At 36.4% G+C, this 26,567-nt stretch overlaps 1 protein-coding gene across 6 annotated transcripts; it reads left to right on the top strand.

Annotated features, from left to right (window-relative positions):
- Positions 1-47: 47 nt before the first annotated feature.
- On the top strand, positions 48-26,456 carry shi (dynamin-1 shibire). 6 transcript variants are annotated; one of them, XM_031984926.2, is made up of 17 exons: positions 48-785; positions 1,549-1,622; positions 2,058-2,207; positions 2,282-2,485; positions 2,563-2,755; positions 2,835-3,044; positions 3,587-3,786; positions 3,904-4,049; positions 4,127-4,284; positions 6,815-6,841; positions 8,129-8,300; positions 8,374-8,619; positions 9,647-9,853; positions 10,007-10,182; positions 10,875-11,063; positions 13,407-13,502; positions 24,249-26,456. In XM_031984926.2, the coding sequence occupies exons 1-17, from the start codon at positions 622-624 to the stop codon at positions 24,310-24,312; spliced, it is 2,676 nt and encodes an 891-aa protein (XP_031840786.1). In that variant the 5' UTR covers positions 48-621; the 3' UTR covers positions 24,313-26,456. The 6 variants fall into 6 exon arrangements, 5 of the variants coding, with proteins under 5 accessions (XP_031840786.1, XP_076228310.1, XP_031840788.1 ...); XM_076372195.1 differs by lacking the exon at positions 13,407-13,502 and having other exon boundaries at positions 72-785; XM_031984928.2 differs by lacking the exon at positions 6,815-6,841 and having other exon boundaries at positions 72-785.
- The last annotated feature ends 111 nt before the right edge of the window (positions 26,457-26,567 follow it).

Below are 26,567 nucleotides of genomic sequence, written 5' to 3' on the forward strand. Positions count from 1 at the left end.
CAATGATTACAAACGTTCCGCGCCAGTAAAAATACTTGCCGCGTAACGTTTAAAATTGGTTGGGCAGATTCGACGAGGATGATGACTGTTAATCGCGATAAGATTGAGACATAGACAAAAGGTGTAGTTCCAGCTTCCTTCGATAGCAAATTACGGTGGGAAGTGGAAAAAGGTCAGCAGCAGGAGAACGATATGGATTTTATCTCGCGGCCAAAAGTGGGTCACAACGAACGCGCCTGTGCGCACGCTTCGATTATCGATTGAAACGTTACGTGCCTTGGTCCGTACGCTGGATCTCATTTATGTGAACGCAGTGGTCGTGGAAGTTTGTAGTGTGACTTTCTTGCAATAGGCCAGTGGCTGACATCTTTCATTTGTGATCCATGCAGAATCGCAGTCTTTAGAAAAATGCGGTGAAATTCAATGTAGATCGTCGTGCCATCGCGAAATCGGCCATTTTGGTAGTGCGCATTTTACACGGAAACGGATAGGATAACTTCTGGCAGCTACCCTCGACGGTTGTGCGTGGAAGTGGTGGCAGCTCGGTGTCGCCCACAGGACACAGCCGTGAAACTGAAAACGATCGTGTTCTTGGGTCAGTGAGCACACAGCCTCGACAAAATGGCAGGGAACACGGGCATGGAACAGTTAATCCCAATCGTGAACAAGCTGCAGGATGCGTTCACACAACTTGGGGTGCACATGCAACTTGATCTACCACAAATCGCGGTGGTAGGTGGTCAGAGCGCTGGAAAAAGTTCCGTTCTCGAGAACTTTGTCGGGAAGTAAGTATCCCGTTTCCTTATCATGTCACCGATTTTCTTTGCCACCTAACGTAATTGATCAGTTACTCATGCTATCTAGGAGAATATTCAGACTGTTTGATGAAAGGCGTGGCGAACTACGCCACGTTATGACTTTAATATCCGTCATCGGTTATTTTCATTTAACTATCCCCCTGTTCTATGCCTCTTTAGGTTAACTATTTTAATCCCTATCGATCGTGACATCAAAATCAACTATATCTTTATGATGTGAGGCCGCCTACACAGCGACCTGTCAAAGTGTTCTTCTACCTCGTTTACTGTGATATTTGATCTTTCACAGAATTGTCTGAATTAGATGTTTCTAATGAAGCGAACTGTTAATTTAATTGTTCGTGTCATAGTCCACTTCTCGTTCTCTTTTATTAACATATTTTTCTAAACTTATTGAATGTTTAACCGAAATATTAATATACTTTTTTTTTATTATAGAAATCTATGAAACATACAAGTTCATGAACGTATTCCAAGTGTTGTATATCTTTTCCAATTTTATCATTGATTATTTTATGTGATAAACACAAATGTCAAGAATGTAGTTGTGACATTGAGAAATATAATAATGTTGCAAGATAGGTTTAGTCACTCATGACTAATTTTTAATTTAAATTGATACTGTTTGCTTTGTCAAGTTCATTGCTTAGAAAAATATTTAATCAATACCTTATTTTTTTTAAATATAATTTGTAAAACATAATAAAATTTATAACGATGTTCTTTTCAGGGATTTCTTACCCAGAGGATCCGGCATTGTAACCAGAAGACCGCTTATCTTGCAATTGATTAACAGTACAACCGGTGAGTCATAGATAAATTGATTATCAAATCTTTCATATTATTGAGCTGGAAACTTTTGAATTAGAAATATATTTTCTAGTCAGTGTAACATCAAATAAAATTCTTTGGATAAAAAGTAGATTATCTTATATAGATAACATGCTCTCTTAAGTGTTTTACCTTAAACATACAATATTTTATAGAATAAAATATAATTTCTTGCATATATTCTCTTAACTATATTTTTTTATGAAGAATTCTTTAGTATCTATCATATAAGTTTGACATTTTGTATCTCTTTAGCTTATCTATCAACTTATCGCGTTTCCTGTGACAATGAACTTTTGATAAGCAGAAAATTGAATCCATTGTTAACTTCACTACAAACAAGAATATCATATTTACAAAAATAAATCTTTAAGAAAATTAATTCTATATATAATTTTTTTGTTATAGAATATGCCGAATTTCTACATTGTAAAGGTAAAAAGTTTGTGGATTTTGATGAAGTACGGAAGGAAATCGAAGCGGAAACAGATAGACTTACGGGCAGTAAGAAGGGTATTTCCAATATACCTATAAATTTAAGAGTATATTCACCAAATGGTAAATTAACTTTTGTTTGTGTTTTTATATTGAAACATATAAAGAAATTTAATTTATATATTCTTTATTCCCAGTTCTGAACCTGACATTGATTGATTTACCTGGTCTTACAAAAGTACCAGTTGGAGATCAGCCAGCAGATATTGAAGAACAAATTAAATCTATGATTTTTCAGTTCATAAGAAGGGAAAATTGTCTCATATTGGCTGTAACTCCAGCAAATACTGATTTAGCGAATAGCGATGCTCTTAAACTTGCTAAAGAAGTAGATCCTGAAGGTATTCTTTTAATTGCATATGTCATTTACTATTAAGTATAAACAGGTAAATATTTTTAATACTGTAATCTTTTTAAGGTGTACGTACAATTGGTGTTATTACAAAATTGGATCTTATGGATGATGGTACCGATGCAAGAGATATTTTGGAAAATAAACTACTCCCCTTAAGGCGAGGTTATATTGGTGTTGTTAATAGAAGTCAGAAAGATATTGAAGGCAGAAAAGATATAAAGAATGCTTTAGCAGCGGAAAGAAAGTTTTTCCTAAGGTATAGAGACAATTAATTATCTACCATTATACAGGTTAAAATAATTCAGCAATACATGTATAATATTTTTGTGTATTAGCCATCCATCTTACCGGCATTTAGCAGATAGATTAGGAACACCATACTTGCAACGAGTTTTAAATCAACAGCTGACAAATCATATCAGGGATACTTTACCAGCGTTAAGAGATAGGTTGCAAAAGCAGTTGCTTGCATTGGAAAAGGACGTAGAACAATACAAACATTACAGACCTGATGATCCTGCTATAAAAACAAAGGCTATGTTGCAGTAAGTACATCTTCAATTTTTAACCTTTGTCGTTTAATATAATACAAGTTTAATATACACTTAGATACATAGAAAAAAAATTAAAAATATAATAATGAATGATTATGTAACTAAATTTAGATAAATGTATTGCACTTTATACTGTACATTCACAAATTCATTTTTTTATAAACTAAGCTTACCTCCCATAGTTTTCTTTCAATGTACATTATGGGTGGAGGGTCTTCACATTTAGAACATTTTTTTATTTTTCAGATCTATACAATTGTATATGTAGGTATTACAGTTTTCCTTTGTTTTTTTTTACAATGCGTGAATCATTTGCATGCAAATTTTGATGTGTTTTAATATCATTTAGGTAACCGAAGAGTGAATAATAACAATTGTTTTAACTAACAGACAAAACTTTAACATCATAATGAAATATTACAGTATTACATATTGCATATTACAACATTAAATGTTGTGACTCTCTACCCATATTATTAATGTTAGCGTTTAGTGCTCTTCTATGCATTGATTGAAAGAAAAACATTTTTAAGGATGATACAACAGCTTCAGTCAGATTTTGAAAGGACTATAGAAGGTTCCGGATCTGCGCAAATCAATACAATGGAACTTAGCGGTGGTGCTAAAATTAATAGATTATTCCATGAACGTTTCCCATTTGAAATAGTCAAAATGGAATTTGATGAAAAAGAATTAAGAAGAGAAATTGCATTTGCTATTAGGAACATTCATGGTAAATTATTGTTATAATATTTTACGTTTATTATTATAATCTCGCGTGCACACATGTAATTGTGCTATAATTTTGCTTCGTTATAAAATATCTATTAAAAGCTCCATATTTTCATAGGTATCAGGGTAGGACTGTTTACTCCTGACATGGCCTTTGAGGCAATAGTCAAGAAACAAATCAATAGACTCAAAGAACCTAGTCTAAAATGTGTAGACTTAGTTGTACAGGAACTCAGTAATGTTGTACGCATTTGTACAGATAGGGTAAGTAAATTTTTCTTTTACTATTTATAAAATTCAGATGAATTATTATTAACTATAATTATCACTTTATGTGGCAGATGTCACGTTATCCTAGATTGAGGGAAGAAACAGAACGAATTATTACCACTCATATTAGGCAGCGTGAGCAGATGTGCAAGGAGCAGTTAGTGCTTTTGGTTGACTGTGAACTTGCTTACATGAATACGAATCATGAAGATTTTATCGGTTTCGCCAAGTAAGTTATTTCAATTTTTCAACTATATATTCTTGTAGTTATTCAGCAAAGTCAAAAAAGTAAATAATACGATCAATAATTTTTATTTTTACAAACCGCACATCTAGCGCTATATGTTGTTCTTATTACATTCATGACTGCAGCTATAGTTTTCAATGTACTTATTTACATTAACTCTGGTAGTCTTTCAAAAAATGTGTTCACTCGACAAAATATTAAAAGTGGTAATATATTACTTAACATATGAGAATAAAATGTCATACGAATATAAATTACTTCTATTTCTATTAAATCATTATAATTTGAAGCAACTAATATACAATATCGACACAGAAATTCATCAGAAATAGAATACTTAAATATTGTTTTGCCACTGAAAATATAGCAAATATTCGCATCAGAACTTTCAATTTATGTGAATATTGACTCATATCTCTAATGATATTTAAGATATTTAGATATTCTATCTTATGTGAATTACTTAAAAAGAAGTTCCTCTCACTTGCAGTAATGAATTCTATATTGCATGACTAATGTAAATTCAACACATAGTATAGTTCACATAATGACAATCTGCTTTACTAAGCAAACACTTATACTGTTAAATTTATGATTTTATTGTAAAATCTTAATTCAGGTATTTTAAAAATTATGAAAATACAATAATACGAAAACAGACAGGTCGCATATACAGTTAGTTACATTAGTCTGCTTGTTCCACTTTTGTTTATGCTAATTATGTATGTTAATATATATTTAACTAAACAGGGTGTACCACAATTAGTAGTACGAACGAGGATGAGGTGATTCTACATGCAATAACAAATAAGGAAGGTAGAATAAAATTTTTTCGTCTGAGGCTTCGTTTTGGAAGAAATCAAATTTAAAAATTGATCTAATACGCGTGCATTTGAGTACAGTTTAACTTATTTGTCTGTCCAATATTGGTTCTTTTTCTTTGTATTAACCCATAGACGAACACATTCTCCATGCACTAACTGTCCACGCATTTCGTGGATTTTGCGCTTCACGTGTAGCAGTTTCTTTCAGTTTTTTTTAGACACCCTGTACATTTATAATCTATTACATTGTAATAATAAATAAATTTTTACAAAATCCTCTTGATATGCGTATGAAGCAGGTAACGAAAGTTACGAGTTTTGCCTGATCATTTTCTTTGGTTTATGAGAGTTACTTACATTGATTATTGATATAAAATGTTAAGTTATTTTAATTTACGATGAAAAGAGATCTAAAGTTTGAATAATTATTTTAAACAATAATGTTATATTTTATAATAATATAATATACATAGTATAAGTTAATAGCTGAAAAATAATTTAATTGTTTTAAGACACTACAAGTCTTTACTAAAAAAAAAAGTAAATAAAAATTGTAAGTAACACATATGTAGATTAAATAATCTATTTCAGAAGCAAATATGCTCGGAGAATTAAATTTTTTTCTTAGAAACGAAGCTTCATACGAAGAAATGCCATTCGTGTTTCGATCTATGTTAGCATGTAAAATAATTTTTTCTTCAATTGTACTACTTTTTCAGAACACCCTGTATATTAAATGTGTATACATGCATAATACATATTTATACCGTATTTTCCTGACTTGAACAAATTCGAATAATTTAAAATACCATGAAATTCAGCATCGAAAATAGTAATGTAGTTATCATGAACAGGTTCATACGGTATAGTACAAATGTGCATGCTTTGCTAACGTCAGTTCACATGGCAAGCTTCAAATTAGCAAATATTGTTATACTTCATTTTGCTCTTCAAAGCTCAGGTACATATTCTTTGTATCATTAGTAAATAGTAGAATTTACTGCTGTTTTGTCTATTTCATGTATATTTGTATGACACTTTTGTGTCATATACATAGTCATATAAAATGGTCTCATATTTTCCCTCATTTCAATATATGCATATCGCTGTACCTTGATTCTTTATTTCTATGCAATTGGAATAATGTATGTTCATTTTCTCATTCTGCTTACTCAACACTCAATGCATATTCAAAATTGAAGTGATTAAATAGAATGTGAAGATCAATTTAGAAATGACAAAATTTTCATTTTTTGTAGGTCTAATTTGAATTTCACTTGTATAGTAATACTTTCATTCGAATTTCACCTTTGAAAACGTATATAAATCTTAGGAGTATATTTGTATAACTTTATTTCTCATATTACTATATAATTAAGAATATTCCAAACAAATGATAAGAATATTATATCTTCTGCTATGACACTATCTCCTATATTGTCAAAGGCAAGACATACTTAGTATAACTAACTATTCTTCATCATCAACTGCAGCTCTTGTGTACTATTAATTCTTGTAATGTTTGTATACTATTAACGCTGTCTTTGTTAACTCTTTATGTTACACGAGTTCCATGTATGTATGTCTTTCCTTGAACTACATAGCATATACACATCTCCTGACATTTGTTTCCATTCATTAATTCTTTATACTTCACAATTAAAGAAATAATTTAATTATATCGGCAGCGCGGCAGCCAGTAGCCATAATGCAAGGTAAGAATTATAAAGTACATTGAAACAATGATTTACACTACATTTTTCTTCCTTTTCCATTATCACGCTCTTTATTCTTTTATGCTTACTTTTTTATTTAATTTTTCCTAGCATTCGGTTTTTATCATTTTTATAATAAACAGTATAATCTATAATATAAGAATTTCAAATTCGTTTTTATGTTTTGTACAATGAGAAATATGAAATGTTTCTTTTGGTAAATTTTGAATTTGTTAAACATTTAAACTGAAATTTAAGATTTCATAATATGTTGTTTTAATATTGTATTTCTCTGCATTACAATCATGAATTTTATACTATTTAACTTTATATAACAAAGCAAATACAGTTTTAATAAATGTGTATCAGAAATAGAAGTATATTTAATGAAAATAAATAGAAATATAATTAAATGTTATAAATTTATAATATAAATTGTTATTGAATTTCCTTTGGCTATATTTTTTCTAGTTTTATATAGTGTAGAATACAGCCATAATTTATTACAAATTAAATTGCTTCAATCTTTTGTATATATTTGCACAGAACAAATATACTATCAAGTGAATCATTCATGCTTAAATCATTCGTAAATGCTCCAAATTGTATATTTCATACAGCACCATCGAATCTTAGTTTCACCATTTTTCACTGTTTCTTCACAATGAATGTAAAATGTGCTTATGCAACTTTTTGTGCATTATGACCTGCAAAATTTCTACAGTGTTGATTTAGTAGTAATAATATTGTGTGTATTTTCATGTTACAAATGATGTGCATACCCAGAAATATACAAGCGTGACATTTAAAGCTGTATGAAAAAGTATATGCATGGAGTTGTTGTGGCTGTATGTTATAGTTTTCACATATAAATTAATACAGTTTAAAAGGTAAAATTACATTTTTTTTAATTCTATTGAATTCTTATTACAACAGATAACAAACGAAAGATATATTGCCCATGTAATTATCCTATCTATATTGTTATAATTTTGTCATGTTTCATTTTTTTAATGATTTTATATTGTAAGTGCACACGTTTTAAGAAAAATACTTATTTGATATAATTTATAGTTTATTTATAGCGAAAAAATTAAATTAATGAAACTTGCGTGAACGTCTGAATAAGTTACAAGAAGTTGCTAGGTTTTTACCCTGCTAGATATTTTTTATATGACAAACTAACAAATTTTTGTGGCAAGTTGTTATAATGAATTTTTTGTACATGGGTATTGAAATATTATTTTTTAATTGACAATTCATTATATATTATTCCTTGTGTTACAGTGCCCAACAGTCATCGGAAAATGCCGTTAAATCTGGTCGCCATACATTAGGCAATCAAGTAATACGCAAAGGATACATGTGTATTCACAATCTTGGTATAATGAAAGGTGGTTCCAGAGATTATTGGTTTGTCTTAACATCAGAGAGTATTTCTTGGTTCAAGGATGAAGAAGTAAATATTTTTTCTATTGTAACGTTACGTTAAATAATAATATGCGATTTACATGTATTATTCTTATTCTTAGGAGCGCGAAAAGAAATATATGCTGCCTTTAGACGGTTTGAAATTGCGTGATTTAGAGCAGGGATTTATGTCTCGGCGTCATTTGTTTGCTTTGTTCAATCCAGAAGGCAGGAATGTTTATAAGGATTACAAACAGCTTGAATTGAGTTGTGAAACACAAGATGATGTTGACTCCTGGAAGGCATCATTCCTTAGAGCCGGTGTATATCCCGAAAAATCGACGGAGCAAACAAATGGAGAAGGAGAAGTAAGCTACTATGATTGTAAAATTTAACTTTTTACATATCTACATATATACATACCTATATTGATGTATGTACGTATGTATATATCTTTAGAGTACTATACTTTTGGGAACGTCACAATATAAAATGGTAAAATGAACTCTGTTCAATCATATAAATCTGTTTTAATTTTTACTTAAAAATATAGTCGTTTTAGTTTGTTTTGTTCATATTAATACAAAGATAGGTAATTATTATAAGTCGATCTATTACGTTTATTAGAAAACTTGTTTGGTTTATTTTAGGATAAGCAGCGGGTGAGTTAGTACGGCAAATGTAAACTAAACGTGTTCTGTATTAGATATTTCATTGTGTGGTGGTGTGATATAATCTTAGGAGATGTAAATATGCCTAAATCCTTTACTAAATATTATTATTCAAATAGTGCGAATAGAATATTTCAAATGTGATTTGGTTGTGAAGAGTTTATATTTCAGAAAAAAAACTAATTTCATTCGATCTTTGGTACACAACAAACTCGAGTATTTTCCAACATAATTGTTAATTCTGTATAGTTACAAAACAATTATGCCTTTAGAAAATGACGAGTTTACTCATTTTAATAATATTCTTATTTAATCCGAATGCGGATAATATTTCTAACTTTCTCCAGAATTTAATCGAGTTCTTACATTGCATTTACAATTACCGAATGTTTTTTGCCTCTAATCAACTAAAGGAAGGATACGAGGTTGGTATGATTATAGAATGATATAGTCATGCAAGATACACAACACCTACACAAAGTATAGTACACCTCCACCCAGCTCTGCTCCTTTAATTACGGATACAATGCATATCTTTTTGTAAAAATATTTTTTTTTGTCTACTAACAGCATTTGCATTTAAACAGAATCAATAACACTTTTTTATAGTAACAATATTTTTTTATAGGTTTTATTTTCTTATAATCATATATAACAGAAAGTTTTTTTTTTTGTTGTTACTGCAAATGATAGAACATAAAACTTACAATTTGCATATTTGTAGGGTGGATCGGAAGCTCAGTCATCTATGGATCCTCAACTGGAGCGTCAAGTGGAAACTATTAGGAATTTAGTAGATTCGTACATGAAGATTGTTACAAAAACTACTCGTGATCTAGTTCCAAAGACTATTATGCATTTGATCATCAATAATGCAAAGGATTTTATTAATGGAGAGTTGTTAGCACACTTGTACGCGAGTGGTGATCAGGTAAAAATTAATATTTTTCAATTTTAAATATAATTCTTTTTCTGAAAGGTCATTATATTTTATATAAACCCCTTTTGAAGTAGTATAAAAGTATTTAACTTTAAATTTACATTGTTTCTTGTTTGAAATAAATCATTTATTGTACAATTGCAGACTTCAATGATGGAAGAGTCGCCCGAAGAAGCACAAAAACGAGAAGAAATGTTACGCATGTATCATGCGTGCAAAGAAGCACTCCGCATCATTGGGGATGTTTCCATGGCAACGGTTTCTACCCCTGTGCCACCACCAGTGAAAAATGACTGGCTGGCGTCCGGCGAAAACCCAAGGTAACAGTTATGTTATTATTTTCATTGTCGCTTATGCATTTAACTAATTTGGTATCTTTCAATCTTGTACTGCCTGCTTTTGCCACATATACTTGAACACCGTTGAAACAGTCTTGGGTAAGAGCTACTATGTCCCTACTGAATATTTTATTTTTATTTTTTTCTTTGTTATTTCAAGGCAGGAAAAGAGAATTCCAATAATTTTATTCATATATACATTAATCAAAATACTATTTGACCTTAATTTAGAAAAAAGTACCTCGAGTTTTAATTACTAAATATACTTTAGTGCATTCGTGCACTTCTATGCTTATTCATTTGTTAAAATATTGTTTCATTCTTTACACGCTGCAAATATCTTTCACATTTCTTCTGATTTCTAATATTTACATGAATTTCTGAGAGTGAGAACTGTGGGATTCGGAATTCTGGTTAGAAAAAACAATTTTATTCACATATATAATATAAATAACGATCTATAAATATAAAAATCCATATGAGATTTTCATTATGTACTTTAATTTTCAAATATTTTTGTCTTTTTATACTTCCATTCTGTACAGTCTCAGATGTTCAAATGTATAATTCTTTACTTTAACCTCCTTGATTTAGATTTTGAAGTATAATAACCTTTTATTTTCAGTTAGGTAGACTGAAGAAACGTTAATAACTTTATCTTCTACTTGTTTCAGGTTATCACCACCATCTCCTGGTGGACCCAGACGTGGAGTGACACAGCCACCACCTCTTTCTAGTTCTCGAGCTCCACCGCCAGTTCCAACTGGTGGTCGGCCAGCACCGGCCATCCCCAACCGACCTGGACCCGGTGGACCACCACCGGCCCGTGCTACACCTGGCCTACCACCTCCGCTAATACCATCGTAAGTACAACAAAACAATTACGTATTTTGTTATTAGTAACATAATTTATACAATCTGTATAACCCAACAAGTTAAAAAGATCGCTGGCAAAATTATTTAACGATAGAGACAAAAAATATGATTGATTCGAGTATAGTATAATTTTTTCCTAAATGCCAAGTTTTTAGTATATTTCTACATTTACAAACTACGAAACTTTTTAAACTCATTGGGTTTCAATACAGAGAACATTAAGAACATGCAAAATTTGAGGCACTTTTGTACTTCCGAGTACCGTTGAATCGTGAAGTCTCACATTTAAGAAGTTTTGCACAACGTTCTTGTCAGTTCACGTCTAAAACAATCTTCTGTGTTTTTTATGTAACGAGGTGAAGGTCCTATTTCATTTTAACTCTTCACTTTTTTAAAAAAAAAGAAGACAAGAAAAAGAAATATTAAACATGGAAATTTGCAGTCGCTTGTCTTTATAGCTTTGTGTGATTGGGGCTTGGGTGCTAACCTCACTTTCTATTGCAGGCGCCGACAATAAGTCTTCGCACTAACTCGTCTATTACCTACTAATCAATATACATAATATAATATATCGATTACATCTACTCAGTGTACATTTTACACGAAATACAATTTCCTAACGCTATATGTTCTGTCTGCATATATTACAGATTACGTGGTCACTGTTAATTAGGGGTGTGTAATTAGTTGCCATTAGTTCGTGGTTCGGGGATCCGGGAAGAGATCTTAGGAGTACTGAATGACGATTTATTGTATCCAAGTTTCATTTCAACTGATTCAATTGTCTTCTAAAAAAGAAACCAAGATATAATTTCTCGTACTATTTAAATCGTTTACGTTCCCTAAGAATCATCTCCGAAACATGTTATACTCGGTTTCAAGGTCGCGTGCTCGACATCTACGAGAAATCTTACGAACATGTTTCTTCTACGCCCCTAATTAAAAGTCCTAATTGTCTACGATTGATCGGTAACCGAGAAAAGTGAACTAGACGTTATGAATCACGCTCATTCGTAATAAAAAAATGAATATATAATAGGTAGAGTGAATATATTTCTTTCATTGTAAATTAGTTCGATGGAATTGTACATGATGCTTGTATATACAACTAGAAACGTTGTAAAATAAATGGTCCTGGGTTCTTATCACAGGTGGATATGTATTCATTCGCTTACTAACAGCATGACATTTTGATTAATGAAAACGAAAAACATAAAACAGCTGCTCCTCGTGAGACTCGTTTTCCAAGTGTCTGTCGAACAATCGTTTCAAATATTCTACATGAATAAAATTAAATACAATACACAATGGTCTTGCAACAAATTTTGCAGCCGAAAGCTTTCCTAATACCGTTGCTTTTCTGTTCTTGTTTATTCTACAAGCCTTCGCTAAAATCATTTTGAATCTTGTCAATTATTAATTACGAACGAATATGTCGGTGCCTGCATTAGATCATTCACACCTTTTTTTTCTAATTGGAATTTCATTGTACACGCGATTGTAAGTTGATGATTCTACGTGGTAGCGTGCATTTCGTTTCCGAACCGTACGTTCGAATATTAAACACACTTGTTCAGGATGTGCAGTATGTTCGGTTTAAAAGTATAGAAAACAATAACTTTGTACATTCCGTTGATCTTTTAGAAATAGTTCTTTAAATTTTCATTGTGATAGTAAATTTAAAGTTCTCCGAAATAAGACCCGTACATTTATCGATAACATTAAATTTTTGTCTACTCTATAAACTAGCCTTGTACAAAAAGAAAAAGATGGTAACGTCATTAATGCCAAAGATTCTCGTTTAAGTCGTTCGATTTAGTAAAAAAAAAAAAAGTCTTATAGTATTCTTTCCTCAGTTTTCTAATATTACAGAAACTGAACGTCTCACTTCCAACTTTCGAATTTTTTTAAATGAATAATGTATCCACCGTGTTTTCGATTCGCATCGAATACTTTTCATTCGCGCCTAAACGATATTACGAAAGAGAACGTTCAGAGAACTTTTTGAGAAACGTTAACGATCCTATTACCAATGGAACTCGATCATCGATGCTTGACGTTCTTAAAATTGTTACGTCGCTGGTGAAAACAGCCAGACGACAATGAAACGTGGCTATGAATAATTTCTAGAAAGAGAGAAACTCTCGGATCTAGTCGACTTAGAACCGTATATACTGTGCACCGTGGCGCGGAATTCGATGTCATCGCGATTCGCGCGAAACGAACCGCGGTAGCTATCCAAACACGGGGAACCGTGTAGCCATATTATCCATAAGGCACAGCGAAATCACACAGGCGGTAAAATGAGAGTGTCCGTGGTGTATGTTTAGTCGTGGGGGTGGTCTACAACAGAGGATTGCGCAAGCTGCGACGCACGCCGCTGCTAATGCCGCTGTGAACGAGATGATGGACGCATTCAAGATCAAGTAAATAGACCCATAAGCCTGTCCAATACTTTTCTATGATATTGGCATATATCTCTTGTTCCCCTCTACGCTCTTCTAACCCACGATTTATTCGATTGATAACTCTTGTTTAAGTTGCGCCAAGTAGATCGGTAGACTGTTCAGGGTTGAGAATGAACACTAATTCGATGTATTCGCTGTTTTCCTTTCCTGGACGATAGAACGTTTGCAATAACAAATTGTTCCGCGTGATCGCTATGTATTACTCTTTGAATTTTTGTTTACTCTATTTCTTTCTCTCTTTCTATCTCCCTGTCTTTCTTTTTTCTTTCTCCTCTCTCTCTCTCTCTCTTCTTACTCTCCTTCCCTTGCATGGTCCGAGAAAATTGGATTAACAGCGATGATGCCTTCGAAGATAATATAATTGTTGAACATTACCTGCACATAACACGAGAGCAAAATGTAGCACACGTTGCGCCGTGTGCGCGCTTCTTGTTGCATAACAGCCAACCTAGGTAGTTACGATTAAGGGTGTAAACTCTGTATATTTGTAAGACGCGTAGCTTGCTTCGCGGCACACCGTGTATATTGCTAGATCGTTAACCGAGAAGGAAACGGGAGATGTTAACGCTTTCGCGAGTGGTACATGTATGGGGCCGCGTCGAACTTTGTTCGATCGGACGGAAGTTCTCGTTCACCGCGAATCTCGCCGACGAAGACGCGTCAACAGCCACCCTTAGATCGAACGTTGATCTCGTATCCGGCGAAAATATCCTGGAAAGTCTACCGGCACCCTGTACCGCGATCAAACGGTAGTTTCGAGTCGGGTCAATCGTCGCGTAGCGTCCGTTGAGCGACGGAGAAACATTTCTTTTGTACGATCGCGTCGAACGGAGACGAAGTACTTGTGTGTCCACGGATCGATCGATTGCACGCTCGCGGACACGTTTCTTCGCGGAAAAACTGCGAGAGAGGAAAGACGAAAACAAAGAATGCGAACGAAATGAAACAAAGAGAAAATGTCATGCTGTTGGGAGAAAAGAATTTCGAATGATCGTCGAACGATCGATTCTCGAGGCCAGGCGAGAGAAAACGAAAAGGGAAACAAAACGTACGGAGCCGTATATTGCGCTCGATGCGACCGAATTAATTTTTAAGCAACACCCGCCGAGTACACCGAGTCACTGTTGTTTCTCTACCTCTTAAGAATGTTCACCGTGCTTTCGGTTTCCGTTCCTTAGCCGTTCGAGAACGGGGCACCGTTTTTATTACACGTTAAGCTAGCCGAAACGGTGTCCCCTAACGGGATAGATTAAACGCGATACCAACCGGCGAGGAGAAACTAAGGAACACGTGCTCAGACATAGGATGTGATATAGCGTAGAAATGCTTCGAGGATTTTGCATGAAAATCCTGAATCGCGAAACCTCCTTCTTCCTCTTTTTTTCTTCTCCTTTTTCATCTTTTTCTTCTTTTCTTCTACTTCTCTCTCTCTCTCTTCCCCCGTTGTCTGTCTCCTCGAATACGTCATAAACGAGAAATAACAGAAAATAACGAAAGCAAGAAAAAGAGATGAAACCAACATCGGATCAGAGTAATTCTAATTAGCGGGTCGTGTGCCGTTGAACGCTGTGTACATTGAGTGTGTATCACGCGGCAGCTCAAATTGTAATACCGTGTTCCGTTGTTTTCTAAGCTCCGAGTCCGCACCTTGGCACGGTTCGGTCGATTGTACGTTGTATATAAGGAAATGACGATGAACGCGACACGCATACTGAAAAGTCCCCAACGCAAACCTGGAAATCGGTACGTGCGCGACCGCGTCTCGCAGAGCGACGGGCTTTCGATTTCGCGTAGTACGCCCACACCGACTGAACCGCATGATTGTGTACTATATGATTATCACGCGTAGCTAGAGAATATTTATACGAATATTGATATGCGAATTGAATTTTAGATAAGGTTGCTTGCGGGGAATCTGTCGGGGAACGGAGTGTCTCGTGTTCGTTTGTGGTCTGTGAAGTTAGCCGAGACGCAACGTGATGTTCTGTCTGGTTCTTTGATTATTGAGATTGTGTTACGACTCGGACTAGTTGTGTAAATAAGGAGGGATTTATTAATTGATTAGTATTAATTATTACAGATTACTGAAAACTCGGTCTGTCTATTGGTAGATGGAAGATCTGAAATCTATTGGGAAAGTGCATTTTACCAGGAACACTACTGATTTTTAATTTTCTAGTTATATTGCAAGTATTTTAGTTGATTGTTTTCAATTTAGTTTGATTTAATGTAGTGTATTTCCTTGAACGTGCATAAAAATTACGTATCATCGTGTAAAGAAGCAGGGTTTCATGTACAAGTTCTTCGAAAGGGAATTATTAAATTGAACAGGATGAATTCATAAACATCGGTAATTTTTTGAAATCTTTTTATTGGTGAGAATCATCGAGCTGTTTTAGTTGAAGTCAAGATATTAGTTTTGGTGTAAGAAAACCGTCAAGAATTGTGGATTACACTTAGTAATCCCTGCCTCATGAGCAGTGACTAATAATGAAATTATAAAGTGTTCTTGCGAAGACTACGAAAGATGAATACGTACCAGGAAATTCAATTATAAAAATTATAAAGTCTTAGCATGAAGGCCGTAACGGATTAAACACACGGCAAACATGTTTGAATTGAAAAACTTGTATACATTTGCCTTTTATTTACATATCGATTAATAAGTATATTTAATTTATATGAAAAATCATACATAATAAGTATACCGAAAACTATAATTAAAAACATTACATGGTGCTATTGTGAATATTATAAAAGTGCATATCAGTGATACCTGAATTATAAAATATTTACAAATTTATGCACTATTGCTTTCGACGAACGGACAGATTATTAAATTTCAAAAATAATTCTCTAATTCAAAATATATTATCGTCAATTTTTTAGACACGATTACAATAAATTTACCTCAATCTATACTTATGCATTTAAAACATACACGGGCCTAAAAAAACACGACACTCGATATACAATAAGAATTCCCAGTTTCCCTCGGGTCATCAAAAGTAGTTGTTAAAATTGAATAACACGAGCAGATATGATCAGTGTGAACGAGTGAAGCAATTAACGAACACGAAATTCGTGATTTGTACGAGCTTCTAAAAATAAGAAGACATTTCACGAAAGGGCTAAAATTAGCAGCCATCTTGGCGGCCGATCAATCCAAGAAACACGGTCGCGAGAAAGTAAAGTGCATATTTAGACAGTTCCGAACCGAATTCCGCTCCGTTTCCATCGCAATTTCCCCCGCAGAACTCTCTCCGGAGGTCTCAGCTGACGAGCGGTTTCCACGATTCCGATAATCGTTAATCGGAAAGCGAACGGGGACCGCGCGCAATTAGAGCATCGTCGGCAGCGATACTACGCGAGAACCAAGGCTCGATTCTTCGAACGCCTCTGCGCAGTGACGCGCGGGATATCGAGGGCAATGATCGAAGTGCAATTACAAAAAGAAAATATTATTTTTCGTTACAGTAAACCGTCGAAGATCTCCCTGGGTAGATAATCGCTTTAGAAGAGCATCGGCGACGATGGACTCGCATTCCCCGTGTCACTGCGCGCCTTCTTGTTCGTTCCCTATCGATCGTTCGAGAGAGAAAAGAAAGGAACAAAAAGTATAGTACACAAAACAAAGGACCACGAAAAACCATTTTTGCCCTCGAATGGCACGTTTTGGGGACAAATCGTGCGTCTCGAAATTCGGGGAACCGTACGACCACCTTTGCATTTGAGATTCGAATATTTTAAAGGCCTAAGCGATATTGTCTGTCAATTTTTAATGCTTCAGTAGTGTTTAATTACTCAATGATACTTTGTGATTCCCTTTCCTACTGGCGTACCGCGTTAATGATGAACTTCACGATTTTCTGGAATGGATGCAACGGGACAAGGAAAAAGCATTCTAAGTGTAATTGAGAAACATCTAATTCTAAGAACACGCGTTTTTAAGATGAAACTCATGATAGTGATTAGGATTGAAGAAGCTTGAGTCTCTAATTCGAAGAGTTTCGTTACATCATGGTGTCGTTACATCTCTGATCCAGCAAGAATATTTCTAGACACGAGATTAACACGTTCGAAACTGCTAACGTAGCTCTAAGTTGTCTTTAATTTCTCAGTACGCCAGTAGCGTAGTCTCAAGGCAATTTACATATTTTAGAAGAATGCTCACTTGATCCTACGTTATTTCGAGATCTATATATTTCAGTATCGACAACATAGCTCTATCATATATTTTTTAGATTTATACATATTCGAATAGCAGATCCTCGTATTCGGCTATAGACTTTGAAAAATCACATGCGGTCGCGAATGTGTGAACCCTTTACGCTTGAAAGTTTTGCACTAGAAATATTCGATGTCTTCCAATAACGACAAGCATTGTTCAAAATTGAATAAGTGGCGAACTTATTTTATTGCAATATTTCACATATCAACAACGCTTGACTCTTTGTGAACAGAAGTCGTCAGTTCAGCGACGACAAGCTTGCATACCCGTAACACAAAATTGCAAACAGTTTGATTGTTCGGATAACAAGAGATCATTATACAGCTATCTCTTCCTCTAACATTTAAAAATTCCATATACTTGAGATTCTACTGTTGAATTAATTTGTTAACATCAAATATCGAACTTCACAATTTCTTTGTAGCAATTCGAGCTGCCTCTCGGGCGCAAAGGGTTAATTTCCAGGCGCACGGGATTAATGGTACTGTCGCGGATGGCGCGTCGCTCTCGCGAGATCGGCGATCACGAAAATCGTTCGTGCCGAACGCGAACATCGTTAGTCTGGGGCTCGCTGGACACCGGATTTGATATATTGGTCGTTTCCGCTGGGAGAAAGCCGGGCAAAACCGTGGCGCGCGTTAGAGTATATATCCGGTCGTGGAGAGAATGGTCGGACGAACGGGAAAACTCGCGAGCAGGCCACAAGTGGTATTATTGTAATGTTATTGTACAGATCAATGTACATCTATACATATATATATATATATACACATATACAAATATAAATACGTATACATACACACGTGCTAAATCATCCGATGCACCGTTGTGAAACGCCAGAAATTAAATGAATAGAGACTCCCCCCACCCCCACTCACCCATACGTTGAGAGATTACAGAAATAATGACGAATAAACGGTATTATCATTATCATTATGATTAATGGGAATTATTACATTAATGATATTGTATAGGGTAAGGAAAACGATGTATTGTTTGTTTCGTAGCGAGTAATGTTCCATGTTCGGTAGGTTCGTGAGAAGTTTCATTTCCGCGTTGGTCAACTGAGTACTGTTTAGCGTTTTTTCGGCGACCGAGTGTTCTCGTTTGCGACGATAGTTGAGCGGGGACGAGAACAAGACGAATACATAGATTGTAAGTACATATATGTACGAACCTCCCGCGAGGCGTGTAGCGTTCCGGCAACCGGGCATATCAAAGTAGTACACGCGCAGGAAATATGATCGTTCTCTCCAGTGTTTCCGGACACTTTGATGTTCGACAGTGTTCCGATGGTTCCACCCCTTCGAGACTTACCGTGCGTTCGGTTTTTCGTTTTCCTTTTGTATCGCTTCTCCCTTCGGACCGAGAAGCTTCTAAATCACGAGTTTCGAAAGTGTATAGGGTGTTCCTTGGTCACTGATAGTTGGAAGGACATATTTTTGAATGAAATTACCCTTCACGGTAGTTTCGGGGATGATAATGGAGGAAGAACGTCAATTTAGTATAGTTATGTTTATCCAATTCGTTGATAAGTTTGATTTCCCTGAACCTTAGGTTGTAAGTGCTCTCTCGTTATAATCACTTTATCATGTTTACGGTACTATGTTGAGGCTAGCCGCCTCTATACGAGCCTCGCTGATAAAGTGGGATCGTTCTAAGTATATTTACTCGATGAAACGATTATGAAATCGCGACCAGTGCTCTCTATAGTTCCAAGTGCACGTCTAGAACGTGGAAGATTTTTATTAATTTTTTAATACTTCTACTATCGGTACGGTGCGAGACTTCAGTGATATTTTACGCGCGTCTGCCCGAAAGGGTACTTACTGAAAATTCGAATTCGCGTTCGTAACTGGTACGATACTTGACTTTTAGCAGGTACAGAACTATTCGATCGTTGTATATCTGGGATAAATTGTCACTCGCTGCTGAGAAATTTCGGTCGTGTTTGTTCTATTTTCTTAACATTCCGTCGTGTTGCTTCGAAACGCAAATGCGCCGGTGGTATTTTTTGCCAAGAGAATCTCGGTATGAATATTTGCCCTCTGTTTTCACGTGACTTTCCGTGGCAAAAGGAGTCACTCGCTTCTTAAGAACACCCTGTACGCTTAATCCTCGAGATCGCAGACTAATTTCTACATTCCAGTAACGTTCAAAAGCACTTTGCCTTGGAAGCGCGTTAACGAAAAGGGGAAAAGGGACAATTATTTTGTAAGATGGGAATCGTTAATGGTTTTAGCCGGGTGGAATCTAAGATGTTACAAAATGTTACAACGAAAGGTGATAGGCGAAGAAACCAGTGCTCACTGAATCGCGGGGCTTTTCCGATGTTGTCACCGTCAATTAAAACGATCACCTAATCTTTCGTTCGTGGGAGAAACCTTCGTGACCACTTTATTTGTACTCGTAACGTGCGATTTGCAAGGACACTTGCGTATCGAGCCTAACAGAAGGATCCTCGATGAGCAAACCCTCAGCTTTCGCGGTTAATAGATCCAGTGGGAGTAACATTAACGATATTTAACGATGTCGTCGTCGACGCTGCTAGAGGCCACTAAACGAATGGTTGCGAACGAAACGATGATCGACTCTCTCGCGAAAATTGAAATATTTTCAATTCCAGTGGCACTAATCGATTAATTTTATTGTTTGAATAATATTTATTCAAAAATTTCTTCATTGTTGTATTAACAAAGTTACTTAATGATCCTCAAATAACTTAAACTTCTTGCTTCAAAATTCATCACCATCAATGTAATGGTTACAAGTGTTAAAACGATAAAAACTCAAAGATGATCAACCATTTTCGCGAAAAGTATATACCAAATTCTGGGATCTAATGGAACAATTGTAATCCTTTGAATATTTCTCAAATCGAAACAAAGAATCTCCATACGTACCCAAGATCTGGAACTCCCCTCGAAGCGTCTCTAAATTATAATCAAGCATTTTGTTGGAACCTGAACACTGTTCAGAAAATTACAATTTCGTTTTTCCGCTTTTATAAGATTAATTATACTTCAAATTCGGTTCCATTCAGTTTCGTTGGCGCAACTTGTAGAGAGAGGAAGGGAAATCTAACGCGGACGCGGTGCATAGAAAGAATAAATGATTACCGTGCCCGCGTGCCGGAAACACGTGGTCCCAGTGACGCATCGTTTCCACGCCACTGATTATTATACATGCTTCCATCTACGAGCCTTAACTTCTAGCGAACAAAGGAAAAAAAAGAGAAGTTCTAGTTACAAAAGCTTTTGCAGCTGCGTAATGCGAGGAGAACGTTTGTCGCGCGAAGCATATTGTGTGTGTGAGACCCTCTTGCGCGCAGACATCTTGGAACGCCGACAAGATGGCCGACGAACGAGACCGATGATTACATATGTAAGAAAATTCAACCACGACGGAAAACCATGACACGCGACCCGTCGTCGACGTGGCTACTTAAGAGTTAATTATTAATGAAGAAATCGTACGTCGACGGCGAATCGCGCGAACTGATAAGCAACAAACAAACAACCCAACCAATCCGAAAGAGACGAACGGAAAGCGGAGAACCCCTGGGCAAACGACGAAATCGGGAAAGAAGCGTAAATACCTAACCATTCCCGGCGATCTTTTAGCGTGTAACGAAACTTTCGAGATCATTTTTTGATACCTTATCGTTGATGATTTTTATATAGGGAAATTTCTCCTTTTCGCGGGCCATGTTCGTTGAATTATCCTCCCAGATCGTTGATTCATCCTCAGACCGTTTTTGCGCGTCGTAATATGCAATCGCCTGCCTCACCGAGCTAGAACATTTGACGGGGGTTGCTCGTTGCTGAACGGATTAATCTGCTTTCGGATTGGCGCACCCGTAACACGATTCACACACCACGTTGTACCGTCGTAACGTCGTTTACGATGTCCACGTTAACACTGTTTTGCTGCAATATAAATGTGTATATAGGGAATAACATGTTATAGATTATAAATATATGTATCTCTATATATAAAAGAATGAGAATTCGAGAGAAAAGCTGTGCAGCTATCTGACGACCGGAAACGCATTTCCGCCGGGGAAACAGTCTTTTTTTTCTCGTGTGAACCGATTGGGCCGGATCCATGTCGCTTGCCGAAGCTGTCGAATAATTTTGTTATGATAGTTGTCACGACTACTTGGAAGGAATATATATATAAATATATATGTATATCATATATATTATATTGAATTGTATAATATATATCGTATATATTTCAATATATATATGTACACACACTATTATATTTTTACACTAATTCTCCTGATTTCACTTTATTTTCGTTTTAACCTTGAGTGTAATTAATTTTCATTTCCGTTGGTGGACGCGGGAAAATCTGATTTTCCCCGCACGCTGGAATGCGTATTCGCGTTCTGCGTTCTTTTTTTTTTTTTTGTTGTTCCTTCGAACGAACCACAAAACGCTGACCTTCAATATCCCCCACTGCCACGTGTCCAGGATTTTAATTGTGAAGTAACGTCAATCAAATTTATCATATTTACTTGCGTGCTCGAAACGTGCTCGAAGTTTTCGGTATGTTGCGCGTATACTTTTGCTTCGTGTACGCGCGAGAAATAATAGCGAAAGGTTCGAGTGTGTTCTCTGACACGTTCATATGTGCATGCGTTTTTTTTTCTCGCTATCGCTTGAGCATGTTGTGCAAATCTGTTGAATCTCCTTGACAGTTCACATCATCCCATCCGCGTTCCTTTTGTTGTTTGTTCTATCGTTTGTTCATTCAATGGAGATGATTTCTGTTTTATACGCACCTCACCACACATCACCGCGTCTGTGTCGCATCACTATTATTCGTTAATTCTATTGAATGCTGCGGATATTTATGCGATTTAAAAAATCGTTTTCTTTTCCGTTCTATTAAATTTTGTTCGAGATTTGATCGAATTTCGAGCAAAGTAAAAGACAGATTTTTCTGGACCTTGTCATGTATCGGATTTTATGAAATTATATATGACTGATTATTGTTATAATTTTCTAATGATTATAAATGCATAAAACCCGCAGTTGATGTATATCTTTTTCTTAGTGAAAACAATTATTCGCTGTGTTTCATACTACTTAATATTAATGTTTCTTTCTTCACTAGAAATTCTGACATTGTTAAAGAAGCATTCCGTTTTATTATACTTGTTCGCATATCATCACGCAATAGATTAAATGAGTGCTCGCGATGCCCAATTAAATTTGTTTAGTTCTGAGACTGTATATTTTCTCGTGACTAAAGGTTTGCCGAATTATGACGAATTTAATTGGACGTCATCGATCACTTTATACTTTACCCTTCAGATACGAAATAATGTAGTTGTAATTCAATTTGCTTAATAGTGCAGCAGAATGTATTTTGCGAAGAAATATTGCTACGTATCCACCTTTTTGACTTTAAAGAGATGTCTTTAAGATGCTTAAGGATTATCAATGTATTTTCTAAACATCTTTCAATTAAAGTATAAGGTTGCTTTACATTTAATTGAATATTATCTTATACAGAGATTAGTGTCTTGTATCGGCGAAGAATTTAACTATACTATCCAAAATATATTTATACATTTCTCAAACGTATTTTGTTTCTTGGTAGCGTTTCTTTCTTACAATCTTTTTTCATCGCTATCTTTTCAATTACTTATTAAACTAATCCAAGTCGAACTTCTTAATTTCTCAGAAAATAATACGATGCCGACATGCAAAATTATCTTACTCGCTGATAACACTTCTCTATGGTCTATCCGCGATCCAAAAGTATATCTAAAAACTCCTACAATTAGCGGTACAATCGGGAAAGGAAATTCTGCATAAAATAATCAGTCGACAACGTGGAGCTTTTCAAAAAGATTTCCGAAAAACCAATCAATCAATCCTCCCGGTTAAACTACCAGCAACAACCCCACAGAAAACTACCAAATAACTTCACAAAAATCCCAATCATTACTTCAGCTAAACAAATTGACCTCCAAAATGGATACCGTTAACGCATTGCGGACGAAACATTTGCTCATCGCTAGAAGCCATCTGCATAACTTCTTTGCATCAATATTCTTAATCTACCTATCGATACGTAGAAACTGTCTTCAAACCAAATACCCAATTCTACTAAACATTCTAAAGCTACATTCATTTCCAAACTGCTTTAACCAGGAACATTTCCATGCGAAACCCACCCAGAGCCATCAAACATCTCGTCATCCGTCCGCAATGCGTTAACAATCTCAACGCTCCGGCGTCTAGCACGAAACGCGGAAAAAAGGGAAGCTCTTTCGGTGGTAACAATGGTGCCAAGAAACTTAGAATTCGTATTCGAAGGGTGAACCCATCACACAAGCACAAGCGTCACCGCCGCTTAATCTTTTTTTATTCTCGGCGAGCATCGATCCGCTCGCGCGCGCGCGCGCGACCGAGGAAAAGTCATCGAGTATTTAATCACTGTCTGTGTTGTAGGCGTCCCGTACCCAATATTCCCCCCCGAATCCCCGACAGACCGTACTACGGCCGATTAAACTGAGCTAGTCCACGGAGAGCACACGACACCTGTGCACATCCACGCCCGAGACTGTTCGAAGAAATTCGCTGTGGAAAACAGGCCGATGAACCGGGACTGAACCGCTGGGGGGGAGAAACAGGAACACATCACCGGAAGATGACCGGGTAGCCGTCGCGTACCCGGCTGAGAATCCTCTCCAGGACCTGGACGACTCCCTGAGCAATCCACCTTCGAGCAACCGTGTTTGCCACGGCGAACAGGACGATTTCGACGGGACACACGCGCGAAGACACGCGAGATGATCCATGGAGCAGGAGGAACAAGGCTGTGCCAGAAAACATAAAACGGAAGAGAAAGAGGGACCAAGAAACGGGACAGACCAGGATCATGACGCGCCGAGGACTGGGGAACTACAGTACAGCTCTCGCGTCTTGGCCGAGCTTCATCAAGCTTTGAGTGAAGGGGGGCAAGGGGAATCGGTCGCACGCTCCGCCTCGGCCCTCCCGGAAAACATAGTTGTCGCGCAGAAACGAAATCCGACACTAGTGCTCGTACATCTCACTTCATTGCATTCCGTTTCGCTTGTCTTCTTTGTTACGCGACTCGGCCGATAAGAACGACGTGCGGAAACTGAGGCGTCGCTGTTGCCATAGTTACCGGGCCGAGCGCCGCGAGTGGATGTCTCCCCTTGCCCCTGTGCGCTTTTAGCTTGTCGGAGCTCGGCCGAGACGTGAGAGCTGCATTGTATAGGGGTACGGTCTAGTCTGTTGCTCGACGATCGGCAGCGAGAGATTCGAATCAGTCACTTTCTAACTTCTTCTTTCTCTGACATGTCGTCTTCTATGTTATTTATGTCGTTAGGCGCGTTAAGTTTACGTTTTTAGCTGCTAAGTATTAAGTTCGACGCGCTGGATGCGCGCGCGGTCAACTACGGAGGAACGATACGTTTTTTAGCTCGTGTTCGGTGATAAAGATTGGGTCTTCCGACAGGAATCGCATGGCTGCTATTCATTCGTGTACTTTCCTTTTTCTTCTCTTCTTTCGCTCGATGAAGTTCGGTTTCGTTTAGGCAGCTGTCAGTATTATAGATAAGAAGGGAAATCGACGGTGTGTTTTCGGTTTGAGGAACCTCTCGGTGTTCCGTTTATTCGATTTATTGTCAATTTGATTCGGATGTGCGCTTTGGTTTTTTTTTCAAATGTTCGTGTCTCTTCTTTTGTTTTCTTTCCTTCTTTCGGTAAAAGAATGCGCGCCGTACCGCTGGAAAATTGTTCGACAGCCACTGGATATCCGACTTCTTGTCCGAAGACTCTTGTCTGCGGTATTGTTGAAACGAGATTCGTGGACGGTATACATTATGCAACCCGATTACCTCGATTTTAGAAGAACTTACTAGATCAAAACGTACGTGGTCTGCCCTACGATTTAAGGGATGAAGCACACACACATACACACACACGCACACACACATACACACAGACACACGCGCGCGGCCGACAACAGCATTCCAGTAACGCTTGTCCGCGAAACGGAGAACCATTGCGATGGTCATTGCAAACGGTACAATATCTCTGTCACCCCTTTCTTTTGTACGAGTAATTTATTCGAAGTACGATTTACGATGCCATTTTACAGCTCGGGTTTTGTAGAACGAAATTTACGGTCGAACAACGAATAATAAAATAAGCGAAAGGGACGAGAAAAAAAAAACGAAGTAACGTAAAATTTGTAATTGCCACGATTTATCTGTTTTTTTTTTGTTTCTTTTTTGTCGCATCGAATATATGTAATATACGCGAGAAACGACAAATTCCCTTGTGACGGATGTACACACACGCGTTGTGCTATTCGTTTTTATCTATTTTTACGGTCACACTTTTGCATCTTAATTGTCCAGTCGTTGTGATAGACGACGATTTCTCGGGTAGGCGAGTGGGCCGTGGTCCGCGCTCGATGTCCCGCGAAAAAATGATAATTATTTCAAATGGAAGCCAATGTTGTAATATGTACATACAAATTAAAAAGTACGAGTATAGTATTATGTGTCGATGTACGTGATAGGAGAAAAAGAACATCTTTTTTGTATTACCAAACTTCACACGCTGATAGCCAATCTGCTATGATACGCGACACCGACTGACGAAATAAATGATATTTAATACAAATCTTGCGATTCCTCTATGATTCCCCGTTTCCTTGGAATTATTACTTTTACCCTACATTTAAGGGTTACTTGAATAAGTAAACTGTGGAGAAAGCGAATTATCAGTTGTCGA

This window comes from Nomia melanderi, chromosome 11 (genome assembly GCF_051020985.1).
Source record: "Nomia melanderi isolate GNS246 chromosome 11, iyNomMela1, whole genome shotgun sequence".
NCBI lineage: Eukaryota > Metazoa > Arthropoda > Insecta > Hymenoptera > Halictidae > Nomia > Nomia melanderi.